General features: G+C 50.3%; 1 protein-coding gene and 5 non-coding genes across 9 annotated transcripts in view; all 6 read right to left on the bottom strand.

Moving 5' to 3' along the window:
• Positions 1 to 25,523, bottom strand: part of LOC144754265 (uncharacterized) — a 68,473-nt gene that overhangs the window by 11,311 nt on the left and 31,639 nt on the right. The window contains exons 5-11 of one of the 4 annotated variants that reach the window (XM_078641916.1): positions 9,348 to 9,380; positions 8,407 to 8,462; positions 7,863 to 7,890; positions 5,411 to 7,550; positions 4,561 to 4,766; positions 2,668 to 2,703; positions 909 to 947 (exon numbers count right to left, since the gene is read on the bottom strand). In XM_078641916.1, the coding sequence (XP_078498042.1) occupies position 7,550; positions 7,863 to 7,890; positions 8,407 to 8,462; positions 9,348 to 9,380 (118 nt within the window). In that variant the 3' untranslated portion in view covers positions 909 to 947; positions 2,668 to 2,703; positions 4,561 to 4,766; positions 5,411 to 7,549. Of the gene's footprint in view, positions 1 to 908; positions 948 to 2,667; positions 2,704 to 4,560; positions 7,763 to 7,862; positions 7,891 to 8,406; positions 8,463 to 9,347; positions 9,381 to 25,523 lie in introns of those variants that run through there. The other 3 variants (XM_078641908.1, XM_078641899.1, XM_078641892.1) reach the window with 3 other exon arrangements.
• Positions 6,986 to 7,056, bottom strand: LOC144781132 (small nucleolar RNA SNORD75). The gene has a single exon (XR_013600888.1). It is a non-coding gene; the product is annotated as a small nucleolar RNA SNORD75 (small nucleolar RNA).
• LOC144781124 (small nucleolar RNA SNORD75) lies at positions 7,964 to 8,031 on the bottom strand. The gene has a single exon (XR_013600884.1). It is a non-coding gene; the product is annotated as a small nucleolar RNA SNORD75 (small nucleolar RNA).
• On the bottom strand, positions 9,112 to 9,192 carry LOC144780916 (small nucleolar RNA SNORD74). Its single transcript, XR_013600834.1, has one exon. It is a non-coding gene; the product is annotated as a small nucleolar RNA SNORD74 (small nucleolar RNA).
• LOC144780888 (small nucleolar RNA SNORD47) lies at positions 9,456 to 9,531 on the bottom strand. Its single transcript, XR_013600827.1, has one exon. It is a non-coding gene; the product is annotated as a small nucleolar RNA SNORD47 (small nucleolar RNA).
• Positions 25,123 to 25,206, bottom strand: LOC144780942 (small nucleolar RNA snR60/Z15/Z230/Z193/J17). Its single transcript, XR_013600844.1, has one exon. It is a non-coding gene; the product is annotated as a small nucleolar RNA snR60/Z15/Z230/Z193/J17 (small nucleolar RNA).

Genomic DNA, 25,523 nt, shown 5'->3' with positions numbered 1-25,523 from the left:
GGCCCGAAAGTAGTGGTGGTCCGGTGAACTCCGATAGAGGGAACAGGGAATATTTTGTGGCAGACTTGAACAGAGGTCCTAGTACTACACGTGTTGGTCAGATGGGAGTTTGTGCATCTCCATACCCAGTTCTATGACAGAGCTTTTATCATTAGAGAAATCTTTAGTGGATGGCTTATCCTGGGCATATGCTGAGCCGAAAACATCAGGAATGTCACCCCCTATTCTTTTGAGACATTTCCAACATACGATCCTAAAGGGTTTTTAGACCACAACTATTTTACACGAGTCGCAGTCTGCTTCTTTATGGTTGGGGGAAAAAAGGCACAGGTTGCACACTGCTATGATCCGTGTACAGGTACTTTGCATGGCTATGCGGGCAAAGTCTTAATGGTGTACATTCAATTAGTAACGCATCTTCAATGGATGGTGACACATGGGAAAGAGGGCCAGAGCTGGGTAGCACCCCAAAAGGTGGTCGAGGTACGAACAGACAAAAATAGAGTGCAGAAGGGGAAAAGCACAATTGAGAACACTGTCAGACAGGAAAGAATCATAATGGACAGTTAGGAGCAGAGACAAGCACGGCGATGCCCATGCACAACATCACTGAGGAGTCACTGTCTCGTGACTCGAAAGACTTATTTGAAGAAAAATCTGCTCAGCTCCAGACCAAACACTAAATGGCAGAAGAATGAGGGCATGTGCATATACAGCCACACATACCATCAGACAAAAAGCTACGATGTGAGGATTTGCATAAGGGCAGTGTTGAAATGGAGGACTGTTTAACCATGCATCAGTGGTACAGACTAGGAATGCACAGCAGCAGTTCACAAAGAGTGTAAACCTGCTTATGCCCAAGTAAGGATTCTAAGGTTACCCCCAAATAACCAAGGTAAACTTACCAGTAGGCAGCAATCCAAAAGAGAAGACACTTGTAGCACCTGGGAATAAAAATAAACAGTTCAGAAAAGGAACACTAGTTTTGTCGAAACACTATAGCTAAACTGGCATCTGTATCAGGTTAATAAATGTATCCTCATATGGATCGGCGACCTGATTCTAATCATCATGTACAGATCACAAGTCAACACTAAGTACTATGCACTCCAACAGAAGCCATCGGGTTTGGCCATCACTGTACCAATCAGTCCTTCTCAAAGTGCAGAACTGACACAAAATGGGCAGAGGAAGAACTCTTGCAGGTCTAGAAGCGTTGAAAATGACATACCATTTTGCCAAATGGTACCAGTCAACAAGCCCCGGCATTAGTACTGCCCTATGAAGACATCTGTTTGTGATTCACTTATGTACGTGACAATCAAAATATCTTAAAATTAAGGGGCAGATTTATGATAACTGGCGCATCCCCAGGGATGCGCCAGTTATTTTGCGACGCTGCTCCGCCACCCAGGGTGCGCCGCATTTACAATGCGGCGCACCATGGGGCAAAAACGGCACAGATGCGTGACGCATCTGTGCCGTAAAGGTGGCGCATTGCTGGAGTTGCGTCGCAAGCGTGACGCAGCTCCAGCTAGCCTCGGGGGTGCCCCATCTTTACAATGCTGCGTCAAGACCTACGCCTGGTTCAAGCAGGCGCAGGGTTTTGACGCAGCATTGGCCTGAAAGTGACTGAGTGAAATCTTATAGATTTCACTCAGCCACTTTTGCGAGGCGCACCTGCCCCGGAACGCCCACCCTGCGCCGGAACGCCCACAAGTGGCGCAGAGCTTTACAACGTGACGCATCTGCCTAGATGCATCACGTTGTAAATGGGTCGTAGGGATGCGCCACGTTTACGCCGCAGTTGCGTGACGCAAACGTGGCACATTCCCAACATAAATCTGCCCCTAACTCTGCACAACTTGGAAAGGTGTCCACCCTAGTCCAAGGCTTGATAAATAGGAAAAAAAGAAACTAGAACATACATGTCCTAGACACTGCACTACTGGTCCCTAGGGCTGAAGATTCTCAACAATCAACTTTGAATTCAAATGAAACTTGTGGCGAAAAGAAGTCAGTTCTTGAATTCAGAGGATTGTGGATGGCGAATTCTTTTCACAACTGTGATCTGTTTTTACAGTGATCCAGTCTCATTTCAAATCCCCACCGTAACACGGAGTATTGCTATGGTAGACCTGCACAAGGAGTCAAATGACGTACTTCCTGCGAGTAAATGTTATATTTTGATTGTGGCCCCTGACGAAGGGTTTTCTTGACCTGAAATTCATTGGGTTTGAATGGTCATTAACAAGACCACCAACTTATGTTGTACTACACAAATGTGAAGATGACATTTGTGAAAAGAATTAGCATCCACAATCAACTGGATTGGAGAACAGATTCGTTTTTCACCACAAATTTCATTTGAATTATTCCATAAGGATTGTTAAATAACTTTGGTTCACAAGACAAGGCAGCCCTAGGGCACAGTAGTGTAGTGTATAGGGCATCTGTTGTAGGTTCACATGAGTAATGTCCTACCAGATACGTAGGAGGCTAAAAAAAGCAAATCAAGCTATTCTACGGACGATAAGCAACAGCTTGAAAAGGTACAATGTCATTAACAACCAAGCCAATAATCAGGACTGGCCCATGCTGGCATCCAGCTTTACATACAAAAGTCAATTAAAAAAACCTAATGCTGAGTTCACATTTACTAACCCGGCTCATCTGTTCTCCAGTCGCAAACGATGCACTCTGAAAAGAGACAGGACAGCAGAAACTGGTCAGAGGCTGATCGCATTAAGAGATGTTAAAGACTGATGTGTTCTAACAATTGTTAATTCGGTTAATGGAATTAGCAGTAGCACCCATTGGAAAAAAGCCATTAGGTAAAATCATTTTACGAACAAAGCCCCTACAAGATGTCAGCGTGCCCTCACAGTATTAAGTGTGGTTAGCTCTCATCATACTCTTGGTCAAGAGTAGAAAATACCAGTCCTCACAACAGCACGCTCAAGCTCCCCATCCTCCTTAACATGTCTCTACAAACTAATTTTTTTAAATAGGCCTATCCCTCCCACCCTCAGCCTAAAGGCTGGCTAAGCAATTTACACAATGTTAAAATTGCCACAGCCCAATCTCAAACAAGTCCTATAAAACTTAGGGCCAGATGTAGGTAATTGCATTTTACCGATTCATAAATACTGAATTTTACCGATTCTGTATTTATGAGTCTGTAAATGCAATGTAGGTAAAAAAGTAAAAAAAAAAGATTTAAAAAAAAACAGTATTTTTTACCGAATCGGTAAAAATCAGAATCGGTCATTCGATATTTACCGAATCGGAATTTCCCATTCAATCCAATGGGCATTTTGGCCCATTGGAATGAGTGGGAAATACCGAATCTGAAACCAAAGAAAAGTTAAACTGATTCAGGCAGCCAACCAGGTGTGCCACCACCCTCCCCCTCCCTACCAGGAAGTCGCTACACAGGCAGCTGCAACTAATTAGAAGCTTCTGGAGAGGCAGTTGGAGCGGAGCTGAGACCCTGAGCAGTAGAACGAGTTTTGTGCACTTTTAAATTAGAAAAATGGCAAGCAGCACAGACAAAGATCAGCCAGAGAGGAAGAGGAACTGAAATTCAGCAGCATGGAGCTGCAGGTCCTGGTTGAGGAGGTGGTGAAGGAGTACAGAAAACTGTTTGGCAGGCAGTCCCTCACTGTGGCGGAGTCTGCAAAAAGGAACATTTGGCTGCACATTCAAGATAAAGTTAATGCAGTTGGAGTGACTCCTAGAGACATAGAGGACCTTAAAGAGAGGTGGTACGACCTCAGGAGCCTGACCAAACAAAAAAAGTCTGAACACCACAAGCAGGCAAGCAAAACTGGTGGAGGGAAGAACCCAGCCCACCTCCTAACTGACCTGGAGGAGATGGTGAGCTCAACCATAGAACCTGAAAGCGTCTGCGGACTGGGAGAAGTAGACAGCTCAGCCAGAGCTGCCAGCAGAAAAGGTAAGACGCATGCACAGCAATCCCCCCCACACAATCATCCTTCCCTTTACCCTATGTGGCTAAGTGAACCCCAGTCCAGTACAGCTAGCACTACACAGGAGCAATGCATTATGGGACATGTAAGCAGGAAATGAAAGTCAATGTCATGCAGCATAGCAACAAGCAAGTTAGGGAAATGATTCCAGAAAGAAGCGTAGGCAACATGTACATTGTTCAAGTGAAAATTATTTAACTGTAGTGGCTGAGCTAATGTACGCTCATATGTCCACAGGTGAGACATCTCACAGGCGTTTCCGGGAGACTGAAAGCACGGCACCAGAGAGGGATGAGAGTCAGGAGTCCGGTCCAAGTGCACAGAATGTATCAGAGGACACGGGTGCACCAAGTACACAGCCACCATCCCAAGACACAGAAATGGCTCCAGAGTTGCAGGCGTCCCCAGAACGTACACAATCCCCTCTGTTACTGTCATCCCCAGAAATGCCAGCATCACTGCCTGTGACAACACCTGCCGCACAACAGAGCAGGAGGCATGTTGTTTCCCCACTATTGGAAATGGAGTCATCAGCAGGTGACATGGAGGGGGAAGACACACACACCTTGCCTGGTGAAGGTAGCACTGGCGCACTGCAGTCCAGTGCAGAGGTGTCCCGTAATGTTTCCAGACGCCGCAGGCTCCGAGAAAGCAGTGTAGCTGCACGTGTGGAGGGTCCCAGTGTGTTCCGTGGCCTGGAGGGGAGCATGGTGAAGATCCAAAGGATGCAGGGAAAGGCCATCATGTCTGTCCAATGCCAAATGGAGGACCCTAAACAACAATATGGAAGACATAGGGAAGGGCATCAGAGAAGCAGTTGATGTCAACAAGGATATTGCAGCAGGGATGCATGATATGTCACAATCGGTGCAGCTTCTGTGCACCAAACTAGATAAGTAATTTGCATCAAGGCGCAAGGAGAACCAGCGTGCGCAGCAACAAAATAAAGCCATCAACCGCCTGGCCACAGCCACTTCCCTGCTATGCAGGAGGTGCATTAACATGCGGGAGGGACTCACGCTAAATAGCAATGAGGTTACTAGGGGCATTGCTATTCTGACCAGTGCTGATAAATGCACAAGCAGCACAAACTGCTGCTCTGGATGTGCCAGAGAGTGAAGGGAGAACAAGTAGGGACAGCATGGCAAGCCCCCTTGTCGTAGAGACACGGAGGAGCAGCAGGCGCCAGGGTGAGGCAGCAGCCCAAACGCCAAGTGAAGACAGCCAGCCACAAACATCTGGCACTGGTAGGCGTGGACGAAAATTAGTAAATCAGTTAATGGGGAAGTGACCCAGGACTAACACCTTTGAATGCATACTGTTTGAGTTGCACAATTGTGCTTTTGGAACCTGCGTAGTGACAAAATTAAACTACCTTGGGTGCATACTCAACCTGTCTGTGTCTCTTTACTTACTTAAAAGTAGTTGCGTGTGATCTCTTCCCGTCTGTGTCTGCCATCTGTTGGTATTGCAACTCCTGCAGTGTTGGATTCAGGCAGTGCTTGTTCGTCATCATTGTCCTCATAATCTGATAATTCCACCTCGGTGCCCTTCTTCATGGCAAGGTTGTGCAACATTGCACAGGTTGAAATTATCTTGCAGCAGGTCACTGGTGTGTACTGGCGTGCCCCTCCACTTTAGTGGAGGCAGCAGAACCTGCTTTTCCACACGCCAAATGTTCGCTCCACAATGTTCCTGGTGGATTTGTGTGCCCTGTTGTATCGCCTCTGGCTGAGGGTTGAAGGGTTGAGGTAGGGTGTTAGGATGAAGGACCGGATGGCATATGCACTATCCCTTATTTAAAAATAAGAAAAGCTTTACACACCTGCACACATTCACATACATCTGAAACATGTATCATGGGAGTGTAACACACTGTTTTACCTAGCAAGTAGCCTTCGCCAAATTCCCCCACAGTCAGGCGTGCGTAGATCCCACTATTCTGGAAAATGTTGGAGTCGTGGGTACTGACTGGAAACTTGGCCACTATATCCATGATGATGTAGTTGGCATCGCAGATAACTTGCACATTTATGGTGTGGGATGATTTTCGGTTTCTGTAGATGTACTCTGTCAGCAGGTGGGCAAATTGGAATGTGGGTGCCATCAATGCACCCGATGACGTTGGGGAGTGCGCTATTTGATAGAACCCTGTCTTTGTCCTGAGCAGTTCTGCGTACGTTTCAGGAAAGGTGATGTAGTGATGCATTCGCTGAATCATGGCCTCTAGGAACTTCCTAAAGAAGCGGGACAGGCAGCTCTGGGACACCCCACCTACCGCAGCAATGACACTCTGGTAACTGCCAGAGGCAAGCAGGTGTAGGCTACACAGCACCTGCACATGGGGTGGGATGGCGTGTGCCCTTGGGGTTGGATGCTCCAAAAGTGGGTGCAGGTCCCTGATCAAGTCCAGGATGGTTTGGGGATGTAGCCTGTACCTTTGCTGAATCTCTGCATCAGTGAGTTGGAATAGGGTAATCCTCTATCTGTAGACTTGCTCCTCCCTTCTCCAGACCCTCTCTCCTGTCTGTAGTAGCCGTAGCCGCCTCGCAATCACATAGAATGCCGCCATTCTGGTCAAACTGTTGCATTTTGGGTCCTTTTTTATAGCCTGCACCTGGTTACCACCTGCTTTCAATCCATGGTAAATACAGACTCTAAATACCGATTTTCATGAAAAATCGGTATTTTAGAGGTTACCTACTTCTCAAAATGCATTTTTACCATTTCTTATTTACCGACTCTGTAAATTTACAGACTGTAGTTTTTTTGAGCCCCTACATGTCGAAATGCAAATACCGGTCAGTAACGGCCGAAAATTGGTATTTTCGGCCGTTACCGACCGGTATTTGGCTACCTACATCTGGCCCTTAGTTGATAATTACCCTTCTAGGCGCATCTGAAGCTCCAATCTAAAAAAAAAAAAAAAAGACATTTCAATCAGAGTTCAGCATCACAAGTTTTGTCTACCGCTCCGCAACTAGTCCTAAAGCCTCAGTATTTGAGTTTTCAGAAATCCTTTCTGTCCACTACTCTTATAATAATATTGACATCAAGGGCTTTGGATTAGAGGAGCAAAAAGACAAGAGTTCAAAAAACACAGGTTGGTAGGTGTTCCAAGCAAAGCTCGAGCCAAATGCCTTGGTCGGCCTATGCCTGGGGCCTGGCAACCCCAAATGGATCCATAACCAGTCCCCAACCAAAACCAGTTTTGCTTTGGATAACTCCTGGCAATGTCACTGTTACACGTGCCCAGTAGTTGACCTCCAATGGAACACAGCCCCCCCCCCCAACAATGCAGTAGCCAAGTGTTGCTATCAAACAGCTTAGGACCCCCTACCCACAAGAATCTGTTGGAATTTGTTTTTCCCATGTGGGGTAAGGACCACCAAAGTACTATTCAAGAAAAAAAACACAAGCGTACCTGGCAGTTTCAAGCGAGATGAACTCCAAGTACTCTTAAATCCGGTAGAGCAAAGAGTGGGGGTGACAAAAAAGGTTTTCATTAAAATCCATGTACATATGCGCAGGGATTCACCCGAAGGCAGATGGACTCTACAGTCAAGGGGGGGAAACAAAAGCCATTAGGTAAAAGCATTTTACGAACAAAGCCCCTGCAAGATGTCAGCGTGCCCTCAGAGTATTAAGTGTGGTTAGCTCTCATCATACTCTCGGTCAAGAGTAGCAAATACCAGTCATCACCGGGGCTCGCTCAAGCTCCCCACCCTCCTTAACAGGTCTACAATTTTTTTGAAATATGCCACCCCTCCCACCCTCATCCTAAAGGCTGACTAAGCCATTTACACCATGTTAAAATTGCCACAGACCAATCTCAAACAAGTCCTATAAAACTTAGTTGATAATTACCATTCTGGGCGTGTTCTGAAGCTCCAATCTAAAAAACAAAAAAGACTTCAATCAGAGTTCAGCATCACAAGTTTTGTCTACTGCTCCACAACTAGTCCTAAAGCCTCAGTATTTGAGTTTTCAGAAATCCTTTCTGTCCACTACTCTTATAATATTGACATCAAAGGCTTTGGATTAGAGGAGCAAAAAGACATAAGAGTTCAAACACATGTTGGTAGGTGTTAAGCAAAGCAAGCCAAATGCCTTGCTCTGCCTATGCCTGGGGACTGGCAACCCCAAATGGATCCATAACCACAGTCCCCAACCAAAACCAGATTTGTTTTGGTTAACTCTTGGCAATGTCACTGTTACACGTGCCCAGTAGTTTGACCTCCAATGGAACACAGGCCCCCCTACAATGCAGTAGCAAAGTGTTGCTATCAAACAGCATAGGACCCCCTACCCACAAGAATCTGTTGGAATTGTGGAATTTGGCGGTCCTTAACCCACATGACAAAACAAAATACTATTCAAGAAAAAAAAAAAAGAAAAAAAACAAGCGTACCTGGCAGTTTCAAGCGAGATGAACTCCAAGTACTTTTACGTCCGGTAGAGCAGAGACTGGGGGTGACAAAAAAGGTTCTCATTAAAATCAATGTACATTAAATCTCAAACACACCATTAGTGTGCCTCTTAGGCATTTATAAGATTAACTGTCTCAAAGGCGCAAACTCCTGGCGGTAACATTGCTGCTGGCTAAGACGCAATGCGATGGGGACACAAACGTGTACCGCAATGCAGACATGACATTGTAAGGAGAGACTGAAAACATGCGGAGGAACTATCACAAGCTTCCCGCCATAGGGACTTTTGGGACCAGTTAGTACAGTACCTCACAGCTATGCAACCGAGGGACTGACCACATGACTTGAGCAGGAGCACAACCCAGACATCTATGTTGGGATGTATTGCAAGAGATGGGATATGTACAGGATACATGTAACAAATGTCAATGTGCTCTTGCATTAATCTGTATACGTAGAGGCAGATCCTGGTACTAGGAATGTATACGACGGTCAACAGTTGTAATGATAATTGTTTGGTACTATACGACTATGAAGTTTGTGATGCATGTGTCTTCCAAATATGTATGTACCTTAAATGGCAATATGTGATGTTTGACGGACCAGAATGTAATAAAAATCCATGTACATTGACAGTGGGAGTTAAAGCACGTTAAACACAGGACTAACCCCCCACACACCAGCGTGCAGCCTGCTCAGAGACGTTGGTAATCTTCACGCTTTTTCAGATGTCCCTACCAACATATTTATCATCATCTGCAGACTGCCACAGCTTACACTTCACTTCGAATTTTAATTATCCCCACCCAGACAGCTTTAATGATAAAAGCATCACAGGCCATGTTAAGAGTCAACTTTGGTGCCAGTGTCAAACCCACGATAATTCACTGGTGTTAGATGCTATGAAAAGACTGCCACTTACCTCAAAGGCCAGAGTGCCGCAGAGACGAGACTCCTACAAGAAACAGGCAAGTAAGACGTTAGCAACTGCAATAATACGACCAGTTTAATATGTATGGTACCAAAAAGTAACCTCAGATAACAATGGAACGGTATGGGGTAGAATCAGCAAGATTCATATGGCAGAATCGATTTCATCATGGGTTACATGTCAGTTTAAGAGGAGTGCCCAATACAAAGCAAGCACATGCGACAAGAAATTGGCTTTAATACCTGCAGCATGCACAATACGTTTAACATTTCCAGATCCATTAGAAATTCCAATTCGAGGAGAGGGGCATCACAAACTAAATACTAGTAGTAAGTGTAAGACTAGAGAAACTAAACCTCCTGATTTTAAGTGCAGAAGAGGACAACCAGTGCCTAGTATACGCGCTAAAAGGTGGACTAGTGAGAAATTTATCTGGGGCAACGGCAATATTTAAGTGGTTAAAGTCTACAAAGGCACACAATAAGAGGGAAAAAAAGGAACTAAGGCCAGGATTAGTTTGGCAGACCGGTACTCCACAGATCCATGCCTCATTACAAGCGCATTAGGACAGAATGCAGGTGTAATAAGGCAGACAGGATAACGTCTTAATAGTATCTGTCGGCCAATCTTTAGCCAGACATAGCTTTCTGGTAAACTGAATTCACTTTGTGAAGGACCCACACGTTATGGGCTTGCTTCTCCAGAGAGGTCACCTGTGTGGAGCCAGGTGGAGAAGTCCAGGAGAAGCAGCATGGACATTTGTCCCTTATCTAGCTTATGTATATTAAGCATAGTTATTGAATTAGCCAGTTAAGAACTCCGTCAACCCAGACTCCGAAATAGGTAGTTATGCAGGTTGGGTCCCAGGACCGAGATCACGGATTGCCAGGTCACAGGCAGGGTGGCACATAGCCAGCAGACAAACGGGAAATCCCAGATGAGTGCAGAACCACCACAATGGTCCAGGGAGATTGGCCTCTCATTTAAGGTATCGCATGTTCAAGCAACACCTGTATAGCACACTAAGCTACACATGACAGCTATCGTATTTTTACATGTTTGCCTACAATGTCTGTAACATGAAGCTATTCTTCACGGTCAAGTGGTGCAGGACACCTGCGCCTTTTTTTTATTTCCGTTACCATGTAACTTGCCCATTTAACATTTCAGAACGTTCGTGCCCCGGCAGGTTAGCAGTGGCCCAGTGCTGATGGTTTCATGGGGTACTCATGCACAGGTCACGCAAGGAGCGCCCCTCCCCCCCGGGAATACAAGGAGTAATCCTAAATTAGACCCTGTTAGACGGGGACCTGGAGGGTCGGCCGAGCACAAGGGGAGAGGCCTCCGGTGAGGGCCGTCTCCAGCGATCGTACAGACAAGTAACTTCCCCCCCCCACAGATGGACACCACACGAAGATCAGAGTAACACCTTTTATAGGCAGTTCTTGAAGTAAGGTAGTACGATACAAGGAGATCAGGACACGATGATCCTCTCAATTCTAGTCTCTAGTAGGGAAAGGGGGTAGCGGGACAGTCTTGGTACCTACGGGTACTGAGGTGAAACGGCGGTAGCTCACAATCCTCGAGCTCGGCGGTCGGACGGGTCGGACCGCGGCAGCGCCAGCAGGTCCCGAAGAGATCGTAGGTGGCAACGGGCCGCGGCAGCGCCAGCAGGTCCCAACGAAGATGGAAGTTACAACGGGCCGCGGCAGCGCCAGCAGGTTCCACGAGGATGAAGGTTGCAGAAGGCCGCGGCAGCGCCAGCAGGCAGGACGATAGTTCACAAGGCAGGGCTGCGGCAGCGCCAGCAGTCCGTCAAGGATGAGTTCTTCTCGGTGTCTCTCGACTCCAGGATACAACTGCCCTCCTGCTCTGGGGCTCCTCGGTTATAGGTCTGGCGCCCTTTGATGTCCGGACCCTCGCACTGGGAGGTCGGGAGGTCCGGGATGAGGGAGTCCAGACACCCAGCAGGGGGGTGGAGCCAGCACCCGGGGAGGCTGGGGGCGATCGGCACCTGGCGGGGGAGAGCCATCGACACTTCTTTCTCCCATTAGCCTGCCAAGTGGTCCGTTCACCTCCTGGATGGATGGTGGTGCCGGGATGGCGGGGCCTGGCCGGGCCCAGGGTTGGGGTCGAGCTGAGGCCACGCGGCCGCGTGGTGCAGTGTCCAAGATGGCGGCTGGGCCGGGCAATAGGGCTGCCGGGGGCCCGGGCCCGTGACACAGAGATATCCGGGAGCAGGCGTCCCGGAGGGGACGGGTTGCGGGTTGCTTCTGCGGGTAGCCCCCGGAGAGCCGGTGTCTGGGCCCTGTCATGCGGGGAGGGAGCGAGCCCTTCGTGGGGCCTGTCCAACATGCGTCCCCCCCAGCTGAAGGCGGGGAGAGTCACCCATCCTCTTGGGGACTCTCCTCGTCGAGGCGGAAAAAGCGGGACAGGCCATCCGCGTTGGCGTGGTCTTGGCCAGGGCGATGCTCCACAGTGAAGTCCATCCCCTGCAGGGAGATGGACCATCGCAATAGTTTGGGGTTCTCCCCCCGCATTTGCATTAGCCATTGCAGGGGCCGATGATCTGTTTGTACCCGGAAGTGGGTTCCGAAGAGGTACGGCCGGAGCTTCTTGAGGGCCCATACTACTGCGAAGGCCTCTCGCTCAATGGTGCTCCAGCGCTGTTCTCGGGGCAGGAGGCGTCTGCTGATGAAGGCCACTGGTTGGTCGACTCCCTCGGGGTTCAGTTGGGAGAGGACGGCCCCGACGCCATGGTCTGAGGCATCAGTCTGGACGATGAACTCACGGCTGTAGTCGGGGGCCTGGAGCACAGGAGCGGTGCACATGGCGGCCTTCAGCCTCTCGAAGGCCGCTTGACAGTCGGGAGTCCAGTTGACTGTTTTTGGGTTGGTCTTGGATGCGAGTTCCGTGAGGGGCCCCACAATGCTGCCATAGTCCTTTACGAACCGCCGATAGTATCCGGTGAGCCCCAAGAAGGCTCGGACCTCGGTTTGGGTTACGGGGGGGCGCCAGGACTGGATGGCAGCGATCTTGAGCTGGAGGGGGGCCACCAGACCGCTCCCCACTTGGTGTCCGAGGTAGGTCACGGACCCCTGGCCGATTTGGCACTTGCTGGCCTTGATTGTGAGGCCGGCCCGTTGGAGGGCCTGCAGGACCCCTCGGAGGTGGCGGAGGTGGTCTGACCAGTGGCGGCTATACACCGCGATGTCGTCCAGGTATGCGGCGCTGAACTCTTCGAGGCCCGCCAATACCTGGTTCACAAGTCGTTGAAACGTGGCTGGAGCGTTTTTCATGCCGAATGGCATCACTCTGAAATGGTAGTGTCCATCCGGGGTGGAGAAAGCGGATCGTTCTTGTGCCCTGGGGGTGAGGCCGATCTGCCAGCAGCCCGCCGTCAGGTCGAAGATGCTTAGGTAGCGGGCCGCCCCCATGCGGTCAACTAGTTCGTCGGCTCGGGGGATGGGGTGAGCGTCGGTTCGGGTGACAGCGTTCAGACCCCGATAGTCGACGCAGAACCGGAGCTCGGGTGTGGTGCCCGGGGCCGCAGCTTTGGGGACCAGTACAACCGGGCTGGCCCAGGGGCTGTCCGAGGGTTCGATGACTCCGAGTGCGAGCATCTTGGAGACTTCTTCTTGGATGCAGGTGCGTACCCGATCTGGTACTCGGTACGGCCGGTGTCGGATAGGAGGACTGTCGCCAGTGTCCACGTCGTGTAGACACCAGGGGGTGACCCCGGGTGTGAGGGAGAATAGGTTTGCAAATTGCAGCAGGAGGGCCCGACAGTCTTGGCGCTGCTCCGGGGTCAGAGCCTCGGAGAGTTGGACCCCGTCCACTGAACCATCTTTTTCCCCGGCCCCCAGTAGGTCAGGGAGGGGCTCGGAGTCCTCTTCCGCCCCACTGTCTGTAGCCATCAGCAGGCTGAGCTCCGAGCGCACGAAGTGGGGTTTGAGTCTGTTGGCGTGGAGGACCCGGAGGGGGTTCCGGGGGGATTCCATGTCGATGAGGTAGGTGACGGGGCTCTTACGCTCGATCACCTTGAAGGGCCCCGTCCATTTGTCCTGTAAGGCACAAGGTTCGATGGGGGACATCACCCATACCTGCTGGCCAAGCTCGAATTCGATGGAGGAGGCATTCTTATCGTACCACTTCTTCATGTCCTCCTGACTGGCTTCAAGATTGGCTTTGGCGAGCTCTCTGAATCGCCGGGTCTGATTACGGAGGGTCAGGAGGTACTTGTAGACGTCTGGAGGGGTCTTCAGGGGGGCCATTTCCCACTCTTCTTTAACTAGGCTGAGAGGCCCGCGAACAGGGTGTCCGTACAGGAGTTCGAAAGGGCTGAAGCCGAGGGACTTCTGGGGGACTTCTCGGTAGGCGAAGAGGAGGCACGGTAGTAGCACGTCCCACTGGCGGCGTAGGGGTTCTTCCAGCCCCATGATCATCCCCTTGAGAGTGCGGTTGAATCGCTCGACCAGTCCGTTTCCTTGCGGGTGATAGGGGGTTGTGAATTGGTAGGTGACTCCGCACTGTTGCCATAGGGATTTCATATATTTTGAAATAAAGTTCGTGCCCCTGTCGCTGACGACTTCCCTGGGGAAGCCCACTCGAGAGAAGACCCCCATTAAGGCTCGACCTACCACTGGTGCTGTTACAGTTCAAAGGGAAACCGCCTCAGGATAGCGGGTGGCGTGGTCCACCAGGATGAATCGATGCCCTTGTGCTGTTCGGGGGTCCAGGGGCCCCACAATGTCTATTCCCACCCTTTCGAACGGGGTGGTCACAACGGGGAATGGTTGCAGAGGTGCCTTGAGTTTGCGGCCGCTCTTCCCGCTGGCCTGGCAGGTCGGGCAGGACCGGCAGTGGGTGGAGACGTCATTTCTCATTTTCGGCCAGTAAAAGTGAGTCACCAGGCGGTTGTATGTTTTGTCCTGCCCCAAGTGTCCAGCCAGGGGGACATCATGGGCCAAGTTCAGAAGGAAGTCTCTGAAACGGAGGGGCACCACCAGCACTCGACTGGCCCCCAGCTCCGCTATTCTTTGTTCGCTGTACAGTAGGTCATTGTCCCAATAGATCCAGTGGGCCCCTGCGGTGTCTCCTGCGCCCTGGGCGAGCGCTTGCTGTCGCAGTCCCTCGAGGGAGGGACATGTCTTTTGCTCTTGCCGGAATTGTTCTTGGGTGGGCCCCCCTTCCTGACGCCACTGAGCCAGGTCCGGAAGGTCTTGGGGCTGAGCGGGCTCTTCGTGGGTTTGTTCCGGGGTGTCGGTAGGGATGGAGTCTCCCTCTGGAGCGATCGGGGGAGGAGGTGCTGGCCATTCGGGTTCTTCAGATCTAGGGATGGTGTCGGCGGCCATGGACCGGGTTGTTACGCACGCCCAGCCCGGGAGGCCTAACATCCCCAGGTGCTCTCTTCTTTCAACGGCTGCCCACGGGGAACTCTCGAGATCGTTCCCCAGGAGGCAGTCCACGGGGGCATCGTCGCGGACAGTCACTTTTAACATACCGGAGACTCCTCCCCATTCGAAGGGGACGCAGGCCATCCGACACAGGCTCTCCGAATTGTCGGCCGATCGGACGGGGCAAAGAACGTTTGGCAGAATTTGTTCTGGGGTCACCAGGTGACAACGGACGGCCGTCACACTGGCCCCTGTGTCACGCAGGGCTTCGGCCTTACGCCCATTTATGTTCACCCACTGGCTGTATTTCCTGGTGTTGGCTGGTAGGGGAGCCCGCGGGATCAGGTCTCTTCCCCCTAGGCAGGCCAGGGTCATGGCGGCAGGTTCCCACTCGGGCTGCTCCTGCTCATACTCTTCAGGCTCTTCGGAGACTTGCTCTTCTCCTAGGGCGGCGGCAGCCACCTGGCGGGGTCCGGGGGTCTGGTTCTTTGGGCAGGTCGGGTCACTGGCATAGTGGCCGACTCGCTGGCATCGATGACACGTAACGTTGGCTCGGAACCCCGGGCGCATCGGGGGGTTGCCCCGGCCGGCCGGGGGTGGGGTGTTGTTGGCGGGAGCGGCCGGGACGGCGTCTCTGCCCCGGCCCTGTCCTCCTCCTCCTCCTCGGGGACGATGATGACCTTGGTTGGTTCTGTTCTGCTCGTTTGGCCCACTCCGGGTCACTCGGGTGCTCTCCCATCGGTCAGCCTCGGCGGCGAGCTGCCGTGGGTCAGTCAATTTACTGTCGAGGAGGTGCTGCCTGAGCTCGACGAAGCAGTTGTTGGAGAGGTGCTCCCACACAATGAGGTTGAAGAGCTGTTCGTAGGTTGTTACGTTGCTACCCTTGATCCATCCCTCGAAGGCTCGGCTGAAATAGTTCACATATTCTATCCAGGTTGTACCCGGGATCCGGGTGCAGTTGCGGAACCTCTGGCGGTACATCTCGGGCGTCAGCCCATATCGACTGAGGAGGGCGGCCTTCATGTGGTCATAGGACGTCATTTGATGGTCCGGAAGCTGCAGCAGGGCATCCCGGCCTTCATTGACGAATCTCCCCCATAGACCGGCTCCCCAGTCACTTCGAGCGATCCGGTGGGCAGTCATGGCGATCTCGTAGGCCTTGAACCACTGCTGTATGTCGTCGTTCCGATAGTATTCACGGACCACATCCTTGGGGATGTGGACCTTCTGTTCGGTAGTACCTGGGGGGCGCGGTTGCTCGGGCACCCCTAGGTCTTTGTTCTGTTTGCGCATTTCTATCTCCGCTAGCTTGCACTCGTGTTCGTATGCCAGTCTTTTTTCTTCGAGTTCTCTCTGTCTCTGCTTTTCCTCTCGCTCTTCTTGGAGCCGTAAGTGTTCTAAGTTCATCTTTTGTTCTGCCAGTTTCAATTCTCCGTCTAATTTGAGCCGTGCCAACTCTAACTCGTGTAGTCTATTTTTCTCTCGTTCTCGGATCTCTTCCCGGGAGAGATCCGTTCTCCTTTCTTCCGTCAGAGTGGTGTTTGTCTCCGGGGCTTCGGGGTCCTGGGGTCCGGCGATATTTGTCTCTGCCCAGGATTCTAGGGCGTGTTTGAAGTCCTCTTTCGTGCTCAGACCGGTGGTGGCAATGCCTAGTTCTATGCCAAATTGTTTTAGCTCTCGGTGGTTGTACTCTTCCAGTTTTTCCATCTGGAATTTCTCTGCAGATCCGCTCTCTCTGGTCGTCATTGTGGATTAGTCGTAGGGTGAGTTACTCTCTGTACGGTTACGCGTTGGTTCGGATCGCGCCGCTGGCCACCAATGTTAGACGGGGACCTGGAGGGTCGGCCGAGCACAAGGGGAGAGGCCTCCGGTGAGGGCCGTCTCCAGCGATCGTACAGACAAGTAACTTCCCCCCCCCCCACAGATGGACACCACACGAAGATCAGAGTAACACCTTTTATAGGCAGTTCTTGAAGTAAGGTAGTACGATACAAGGAGATCAGGACACGATGATCCTCTCAATTCTAGTCTCTAGTAGGGAAAGGGGGTAGCGGGACAGTCTTGGTACCTACGGGTACTGAGGTGAAACGGCAGTAGCTCACAATCCTCGAGCTCGGCGGTCGGACGGGTCGGACCGCGGCAGCGCCAGCAGGTCCCGAAGAGATCGTAGGTGGCAACGGGCCGCGGCAGCGCCAGCAGGTCCCAAAGAAGATGGAAGTTACAACGGGCCGCGGCAGCGCCAGCAGGTCCCACGAGGATGAAGGTTGCAGAAGGCCGCGGCAGCGCCAGCAGGCAGGACGATAGTTCACAAGGCAGAGCTGCGGCAGCGCCAGCAGTCCGTCAAGGATGAGTTCTTCTCGGTGTCTCTCGACTCCAGGATACAACTGCCCTCCTGCTCTGGGGCTCCTCGGTTATAGGTCTGGCGCCCTTTGATGTCCGGACCCTAGCACTGGGAGGTCGGGAGGTCCGGGATGAGGGAGTCCAGACACCCAGCAGGGGGGTGGAGCCAGCACCCGGGGAGGCTGGGGGCGATCGGCACCTGGCGGGGGAGAGCCATCGACACTTCTTTCTCCCATTAGCCTGCCAAGTGGTCCGTTCACCTCCTGGATGGATGGTGGTGCCGGGATGGCGGGGCCTGGCCGGGCCCAGGGTTGGGGTCGAGCTGAGGCCACGCGGCCGCGTGGTGCAGTGTCCAAGATGGCGGCTGGGCCGGGCAATGGGGCTGCCGGGGGCCCGGGCCCGTGACACAGAGATATCCGGGAGCAGGCGTCCCGGAGGGGACGGGTTGCGGGTTGCTTCTGCGGGTAGCCCCCGGAGAGCCGGTGTCTGGGCCCTGTCATGCGGGGAGGGAGCGAGCCCTTCGTGGGGCCTGTCCAACAGACCCTTTAACCAACCACTATATAGAAGGGTACCGTCAAGGCTGTTTGCCAAGGAACCAGTTGTTCGATTGCTCATGAGGTGACAGACAACAAGAGCTGCTACATGTGCTGTTCATGCAGGAAATAAAGTCAATTGTAATACCAAAGGGTCGTAGTAATGCAAAGAGCAAGCTGCAAGTGCCAGACAGGCTCACGCGGCCAATTGGTCATAAGCAAGACCGACCTACACCATGTACAGTTTGTGCAAGAGCAGCTCTAGGTGTATAGTCTGCCTTGTATCCATAAGGGTGTTTCAGGTCAGACATTTGTCATCACCTAAGCCACGAAATTCTCAATTTACTTGGCCAGGAGTAGAAACTTACCGTTCACGATTGCTGCGGTGTCTAATCTGCAAAGAACAAATAGGCACCGTTTAGGATTTAAAAATGGAGTAAAAAATCTCAGGGGATGGCTTTACAAAGCCACATCAGATAGAGCTAATACAGACTTCCATGTGCAAGTCAAGTCTGACAGTCTCATCACGCAAGGCAAAGCAACCACCAAATTAAGCATTTAACAGATTCATCCACCCGCTGTACTACAAACACAAGCCGTTGCTGGTGGAATTCCCTAAATAAGATGCAGGCTTCACAACTTCAGCTAGTTAAGATAACCAATATTATATGAAAAATCCAAATCTTGGAGCGCAAGAATGGACGAGAGAAGCAGGGATAATTTTACCGTCAAAACTTGCTTTAAAACAGAAGCCAAATCTCGGCCCATGCGTTGCCCTGCGAGGCATGGGTCAAATAAAGCAGTCTAGGGACGACAAACATAGGACAAGCATTTACAATGCAATGGTTTTGCCTTTGTTAAAGTTAGAGCTATTGGCATTGCCCTTGACATTATTTTTATTTATGTTTTTTTTTTTAAAACATAAATAAATGGCATTGTCATTTACAATGCAACTAGCTTTATCTCTCGCAAATGACACACGCAAACACCCACAGAGAGCCCCCCCACACACACACAGAGCCCCCCCACACAAACACACACACAGAGCCCCCCCACACACACACACACACAGAGCCCCCCACACACACACCCACACAGAGCCCCTCACACACAGCCACACAGAGCCCTCCACACACACCCACACAGAGCCCCCCCACACACTGCGACCCCCCCCACACACTGCAAGCCCTACACACTGCGAGCCCCCCCACACACTGCGACCCCCATTTCAATAGATGTGTGATGCTTACCTGGTACTAAATTGGTCCCTGCATGGCTGAAAGGTTGAAATGGTGTAGGAGGCAAGGGGACAAATGTGAGCATGGAGAGAAAGGAGTATAAGTTTGAGATTAGTGACTGGGTGAAAATAAAATCAGGAAGGACACAGGGTGGTCTTTCCAAATTAGATGGTCTATTTCAGGTAGAAAATGTCAGTAGGTTCTTTGTGTTCTTGAGGGGGGATAGGTCCAACCGGCACCATAATCGGACGTTTATTGTTTATACCCATTCACAACAGGCAACTAGGCAGGATGGCCGTCTCAGAGCCCAATCAGCAGTGAAGCAACAAGGTCCCTAAACCTCCGTAAAAGCATGTGTAACACTGAGGGGCCCTCCTCAACACACACAGGGCTTGATAGAACTTAATTAGTTCCATACTGACAATTATTGCCAGACCAAAAATGTGTTTAAAACAGTAACATACACACTTGATATCTAGGAGAGCTCACCGTGTAGCACTGCAGACCCCAATTTTACCCCCATTTTTGCCTGCACACCCTAAAAACGACCATATACAACATGTATACACTTTACGCGTTTAATAGCAGTTGACTAGGAAGTTCAGAAAGCTTTTTACAAGCGAGTAGTCCGCCTGCTCACGTTTTTTCTGGGTTTTCCGCTGCTCGAGTTCGCATTTTTAACATGAAAAGCAAAAGGAAAAACACAAACAGACTCGATGGGCTACTCAACATATCTAATAATATACAACCGGATATTTGCGTGTCTAAAGTTCAAAAATGGGTTTTGGCAACTTCCAACTGAGCGTTGAAGGGACTGACTGAGAAATGTGTGTCTCCGAGGCAGGGTGACAGTATAAACAAGCATTTACAATGCAATGGTCTCGGCAATATTAAAGGTAGAGCTATTGGCATTGCTCATGACATTTTTTTGGGGGTGTTTTTTAAAAAAAATCATAAATAAATGGCAGTCATTTACATTGCCCATAGCGTAATCGTTAAATAAATGGCCTTGTCATTTACAATGCCAATAGCTTAATCGCTCGCAAATGCATGACCTATTGCATTTTACACCCACACAGAGCCACACACGCAAAGCCACCCACACACACATAGAGTCACCCACACAATCTGCACTCTGAATCTGCATTCTGCACTCTGCACTCTGAATCTGCACTCTGAATCTGCACTCTGAATCTGCATTCTGCACTCTGAATCTGCATTCTGCACTCTGCACTCTGCACTCTGAATCTGCATTCTGCACTCTGCACTCTGCACTCTGAATCTACACTCTGCACTCTGAATCTACACTCTGCACTCTGAATCTGCATTCTGCACTCGGAATCTGCATTCTGCACTCGGAATGGAATCTGCACTCGGAATGGAATCTGCATTCTGCACTCGGAATCTGCACTCTGAATCTGCATTCTGCACTCGGAATCTGCACTCGGAATGGACTCTGCACTCTGACTCTGCACTCTGACTCTGCACTCTGACTCTGCACTCTGACTCTGCACTCTGACTCTGCACTCTGACTCTGCACTCTGACTCTGCACTCTGACTCTGCACTCTGACTCTGCACTCTGACTCTGCACTCTGACTCTGCACTCTGACTCTGCACTCTGACTCTGCACTCTGACTCTGCACTCTGACTCTGCACTCTGACTCTGCACTCTGACTCTGCACTCTGACTCTGCACTCTGACTCTGCACTCTGACTCTGCACTCTGACTCTGCACTCTGACTCTGCACTCTGACTCTGCACTCTGACTCTGCACTCTGACTCTGCACTCTGACTCTGCACTCTGACTCTGCACTCTGACTCTGCACTCTGACTCTGCACTCTGACTCTGCACTCTGACTCTGCACTCTGACTCTGCACTCTGACTCTGCACTCTGACTCCGCACTCTGAATCCGCACTCTGAATCCGCACTCTGAATCCGCACTCTGAATCCGCACTCTGAATCCGCACTCTGAATCCGCACTCTGAATCCGCACTCTGAATCCGAAATCTGACTCTGCACTCTGACTCTGCACTCTGACTCTGCACTCTGACTCTGCACTCTGACTCTGCACTCTGACTCTGCACTCTGACTCTGCACTCTGACTCTGCACTCTGACTCTGCACTCTGACTCTGCACTCTGACTCTGCACTCTGACTCTGCACTCTGACTCTGCACTCTGACTCTGCACTCTGACTCCGCACTCTGACTCCGCACTCTGACTCCGCACTCTGACTCCGCACTCTGACTCCGCACTCTGAATCCGCACTCTGACTCCGCACTCTGAATCCGCACTCTGAATCCGCACTCTGAATCCGCACTCTGAATCCGCACTCTGAATCCGCACTCTGAATCCGCACTCTGAATCCGCACTCTGAATCCGCACTCTGAATCCGCACTCTGAATCCGCACTCTGAATCCGCACTCTGAATCCGCACTCTGAATCCGCACTCTGACTCTGCACTCTGACTCTGCACTCTGAATCTGCACTCTGAATCTGCACTCTGAATCTGCACTCTGACTCTGCACTCTGACTCTGCACTCTGACTCTGCACTCTGACTCTGCACTCTGACTCTGCACTCTGACTCTGCACTCTGAATCTGCACTCTGAATCTGAATCTGCACTCTGAATCTGCACTCTGACTCTGCACTCTGAATCTGCACTCTGAATCTGAAATCTGACTCTGCACTCTGACTGCACTCTGAATCTGCACTCTGAATCTGCACTCTGACTCTGAATCTGCACTCTGCACTCTGAATCTGCCTCTGAATCTGCACTCTGAATCTGCACTCTGACTCTGAATCTGCACTCTGCACTCTGAATCTGCCTCTGCACTCTGAATCTTCTTCGTTACTAAAGTCAACAACGTATAGATGAGTTTAGAAAAGACTGGTTATATTTAAACAAACACATCCCAATAAGTGCGCACGTCGCAGTTTATGAAATTAGAATTTCAATATTTAGTCAAATAAATGCACCAACCTCCATAAGGCGCTATGTGGAGCCATGTTTTCTGGTCTCTAGTAAACAAAGGCATCGTGTTGTGGTCCAACCCTCGGCTTATGTGGATTATTTTATAATTTACCTTTTTTTTATAATGTTACACTCCCGACCTCCATACGGTGCTGTATTAAAAGCCATGTTTTTGGGTTCAGACGAGACGCTCCTGCTCTGGTGTGAAATTATAAATATAAATATTCAGTAATGTCAATTTTCGGTAAAATATAAGCACACCAATCTCGTAAGGCGCTTTAAAAGTATGTGTTTGCTCCTGTATACACACGCATCAGCCAGTTACAAAGGGGCTGATGTCTAACGCTCCGTATCGAAGATTTAGTTATAAGATATATTCAACAATGTAAGTGCGCCACCCTTCACTAGGCGCTATTAAAAGCCATGATTTGTATCTCCTTTTAGAAAGAAGCCTTTGACGTACATACGGGCACATAGCTGCCAAGGTTTCAGATTGCTACGTGTGACATTTTCATAATTTCAGTGCAATTATGAGTGACATTTCAATGACTATGAGTGACACTATCGCCGTCACAACTATCAGTGTCACCCGACCATCACTGGCGCGGCCCAAACATAGCTGCCAAGTACTCAGTACACACAAGTAACATTTCTGTTTTCAAGTCAAGTATAAGTGATTTTCACATCTCCTGTGCAATGCCTTCAGTGATACTTTATAAGGCGCAGTGGTTTAAGAAAATGTATGGTACAAAATGATAAAAAAAATTGTATTAAGTGCGTGTAGTACCTGGATTAAATACACCACTCACACCTGGTATGATTTGTGAAGTTGCCCTGCACCCTTTTCTGCCATACCATACCTTCCTGTAACATGTTTTAGTAGCATTTAATAAAATTCAGCAGGTAATCTATACCAAATAACAGCTGTCTTATCTCAGGGTTGGCCTGTTTATACCCTTTTGATCTGTAAGTAGAAATTAATTTTGTTGTAAACAAAATGTTACACTAGTTTGGTATTTCAGTTTTAATTGATACGCATTACCTAAATTAATGACAGCAGTTTTCCGATCTCTGAAGAATTTAGCTGTCATCTGCCATGGCGCGCACTGCACATTTATCCCTGCTCCCTACCAAATTGTTGCTGCTGGCTGACCTCATCCTCGCGCTGGGTTGGGTTGTCTCCCAGGTTCTACAGTACAGACGGCCTTCTGATTTTTGGGATGGGGGATGTCACAAGCCTCGACTGGAACGTTGACAAGTTTGGGCTGGAGGTCACACAAACGCTTGGGCGCTCTGCTGACCGAAAAAGGCCCGGGATCGGGAAAATGAACAAACACTGTGCCAGCTCCTGAAACCATATGTGATTGGAGGGCAAGAGTTGCAAATCGATTCTTCACAACAATCCGAGGTAAGTAATCTGTGGGGGGTTAGGAAGGCATGGGCCCAGCAGGCTGCAAACCAACAACCTCTACCATGACCCTACCCACAACACTGAAAGGGTCGGGTCAGACGGCACAGAAAGTCTGCTGATGGCAGCGCTGCAAAGAAAAACAAAGATGCCGCCCGGCGTCATTCTGCCTATCTGGGGCCAATCTGCGAGGTGTGTGACGCTGCTGGCCATCAAAGGGGAGCCCCTTTGATGGCACACACTTCGCAGGAAAATTGCAGGCAAGGCGCCGCTCATGGATCACTCATGCCTGTAGCGCTGTAGAGAGCAATCCGGGCTCTTCTATAATACCCAGAGTAAACTCGGACAGAGGCAGGCCAGGCGGGGCACGGCAAATCTGTAAAACACGGGCCTCGCCATGTATGATTCAATTCCAGCTCCGATTATTCAGTTTCTTCATTATAAATTAACAGAAAAATAAAATAATTTGACTTACGCAGAATTACATTTATTAAAGTTGAGCAGCAGACTCACGGGGGCGAGTGAGTCACCCGCCTGCAGCGCTGGGGGTCGGCTGAGCCTCAGAGGGTGCAGCTCGGGCTGCCCACGGGATCCGTTATGCCGCCACCGCTGCAACAGATGGAAGCAGCGTGCTCAACTGCACTACCAAAATCCCGCGCGCGCACAGCAGTGGAGCAGCCCAGCCAGTTACTAAATTTAAAATATACAGCCCTCTCGCGCCTGCCTGCCCACTCAATTAAAACGGGTCTCACAATTTGCCACTCACAATGACTCCTCTTCTGACGTCAGTCCTCTTGGTGTTACATTGTAGCACAGGAGCAGATGAACCATTCCCATAGCCTGCCATAGAAGCAAACATCGCGCTACGCGCTACTACTGCAGATTTCAATATTGGTGCATTATAGGCACTTTGGCTTTACAGCTGAGAGTAATGGGGTCCTCTAGAATTTAAATATATCATAATATAAGCACGGAAACGGCCAGAGGCGGTGTACAAATATGCCCGGCTCCTTATACACAAGCCTCGAATTACCCCGACGATTAACACAGGCAGCCCACTACAATTTACTCTCTCGTCAGCATTTCGCCATACAGTTGAAATTGTGGGAAACCGAGACGCAGAAAGTCCCCGACGAGAAGGAGAAGCCATCCATTGCCCCCGCTGAACTCGAGAGGCGAGGCGCCGCAACCCTGCAAGCCAAGTCACTTGCAGGACTCGGGTAGAAAAGAAAATTAAGCGCGAGATTACCTATCATTTCGGAGCCATTTCTTCCACTCAACAGGATCATTATATGAAGAAATTGCGGCACAAAGCAACTCAGCAGAAACATTTTGACAAAAGCTCCGGCACGCTGAAACCACCGCAGAATCCCAATAGCCTGGGGGCAATGAAAGCAAATGACCTGAAAGGAACAATTCCTCGTGTTTGCCCACAGAGTAAAGCCAGATTCGGGGGCGTTCCCGGCTTTCGGCTGACGTCGCGTGACGTCGGCAAAAGCCAAAGAATCTCGGGAACGCCCCCGAATCTGGTCCGGCATTGACGGACAGGCCCCTCGTCCAATGGCTAGGCTCCATTTATGGAGCCAGCCAATGAATGACGAGGGCCGACCCAAAGCCACACTACAGTTCTCATCAGGTTTTCGCCTGCGCGAAAAAGATGCACAGAGCGCATCTTTTCGCCAGGCAAAACATAAAAAACGACACTGCCTGCAAGTGCCTAACTACGGGAGAGGGGGATGGGGTAGAGGAGAAAAAAAAAAAAAAAAAAACTCACCGTTAACATATCATCCTTCCTTTGAGGCTGAAAAGAAAAGGACACGGTCGCATTAGTTTTCCTGCACACATGACATACCAACTGCAGCTTTGGCCACAAACGATCGATACATCAGATAGGAGCGAAAGACAAGAGCTCTTATTCACCACTGTTCATCTGCTGACCTATGTGATCATCACTGTATCGATCCGAGCGCAGACTTATCGCATGCTGCACTTGCGCAGAACACACGAACATACATGCGTTTCAAATCTAAACGGTCCTTGCATTGACCGCGTGGTGCACTTCTTGCCCCTCCCCCCGTCCCAACACGCAGCACACAAGACTGTCAACTCATGAAGCTTTCATGGACCTCTCTCCGTGCGACAAACATTTACTTTTTAGAGGGTGGAAGTTGAACATCACTAATTATAAAATGGGAGTGCAATTGCATGCCTTTCAGCAACAAAAGAGGCTAAATCAACCCCTTGGAAGTAAATTGACCCAAAGGAGATTACTTCCCAC

The sequence above is a fragment of the Lissotriton helveticus genome, chromosome 1_1, assembly GCF_964261635.1.
Source record: "Lissotriton helveticus chromosome 1_1, aLisHel1.1, whole genome shotgun sequence".
Classification (NCBI taxonomy): domain Eukaryota; kingdom Metazoa; phylum Chordata; class Amphibia; order Caudata; family Salamandridae; genus Lissotriton; species Lissotriton helveticus.
This window is presented reverse-complemented; position numbering and strand designations above follow the sequence as displayed.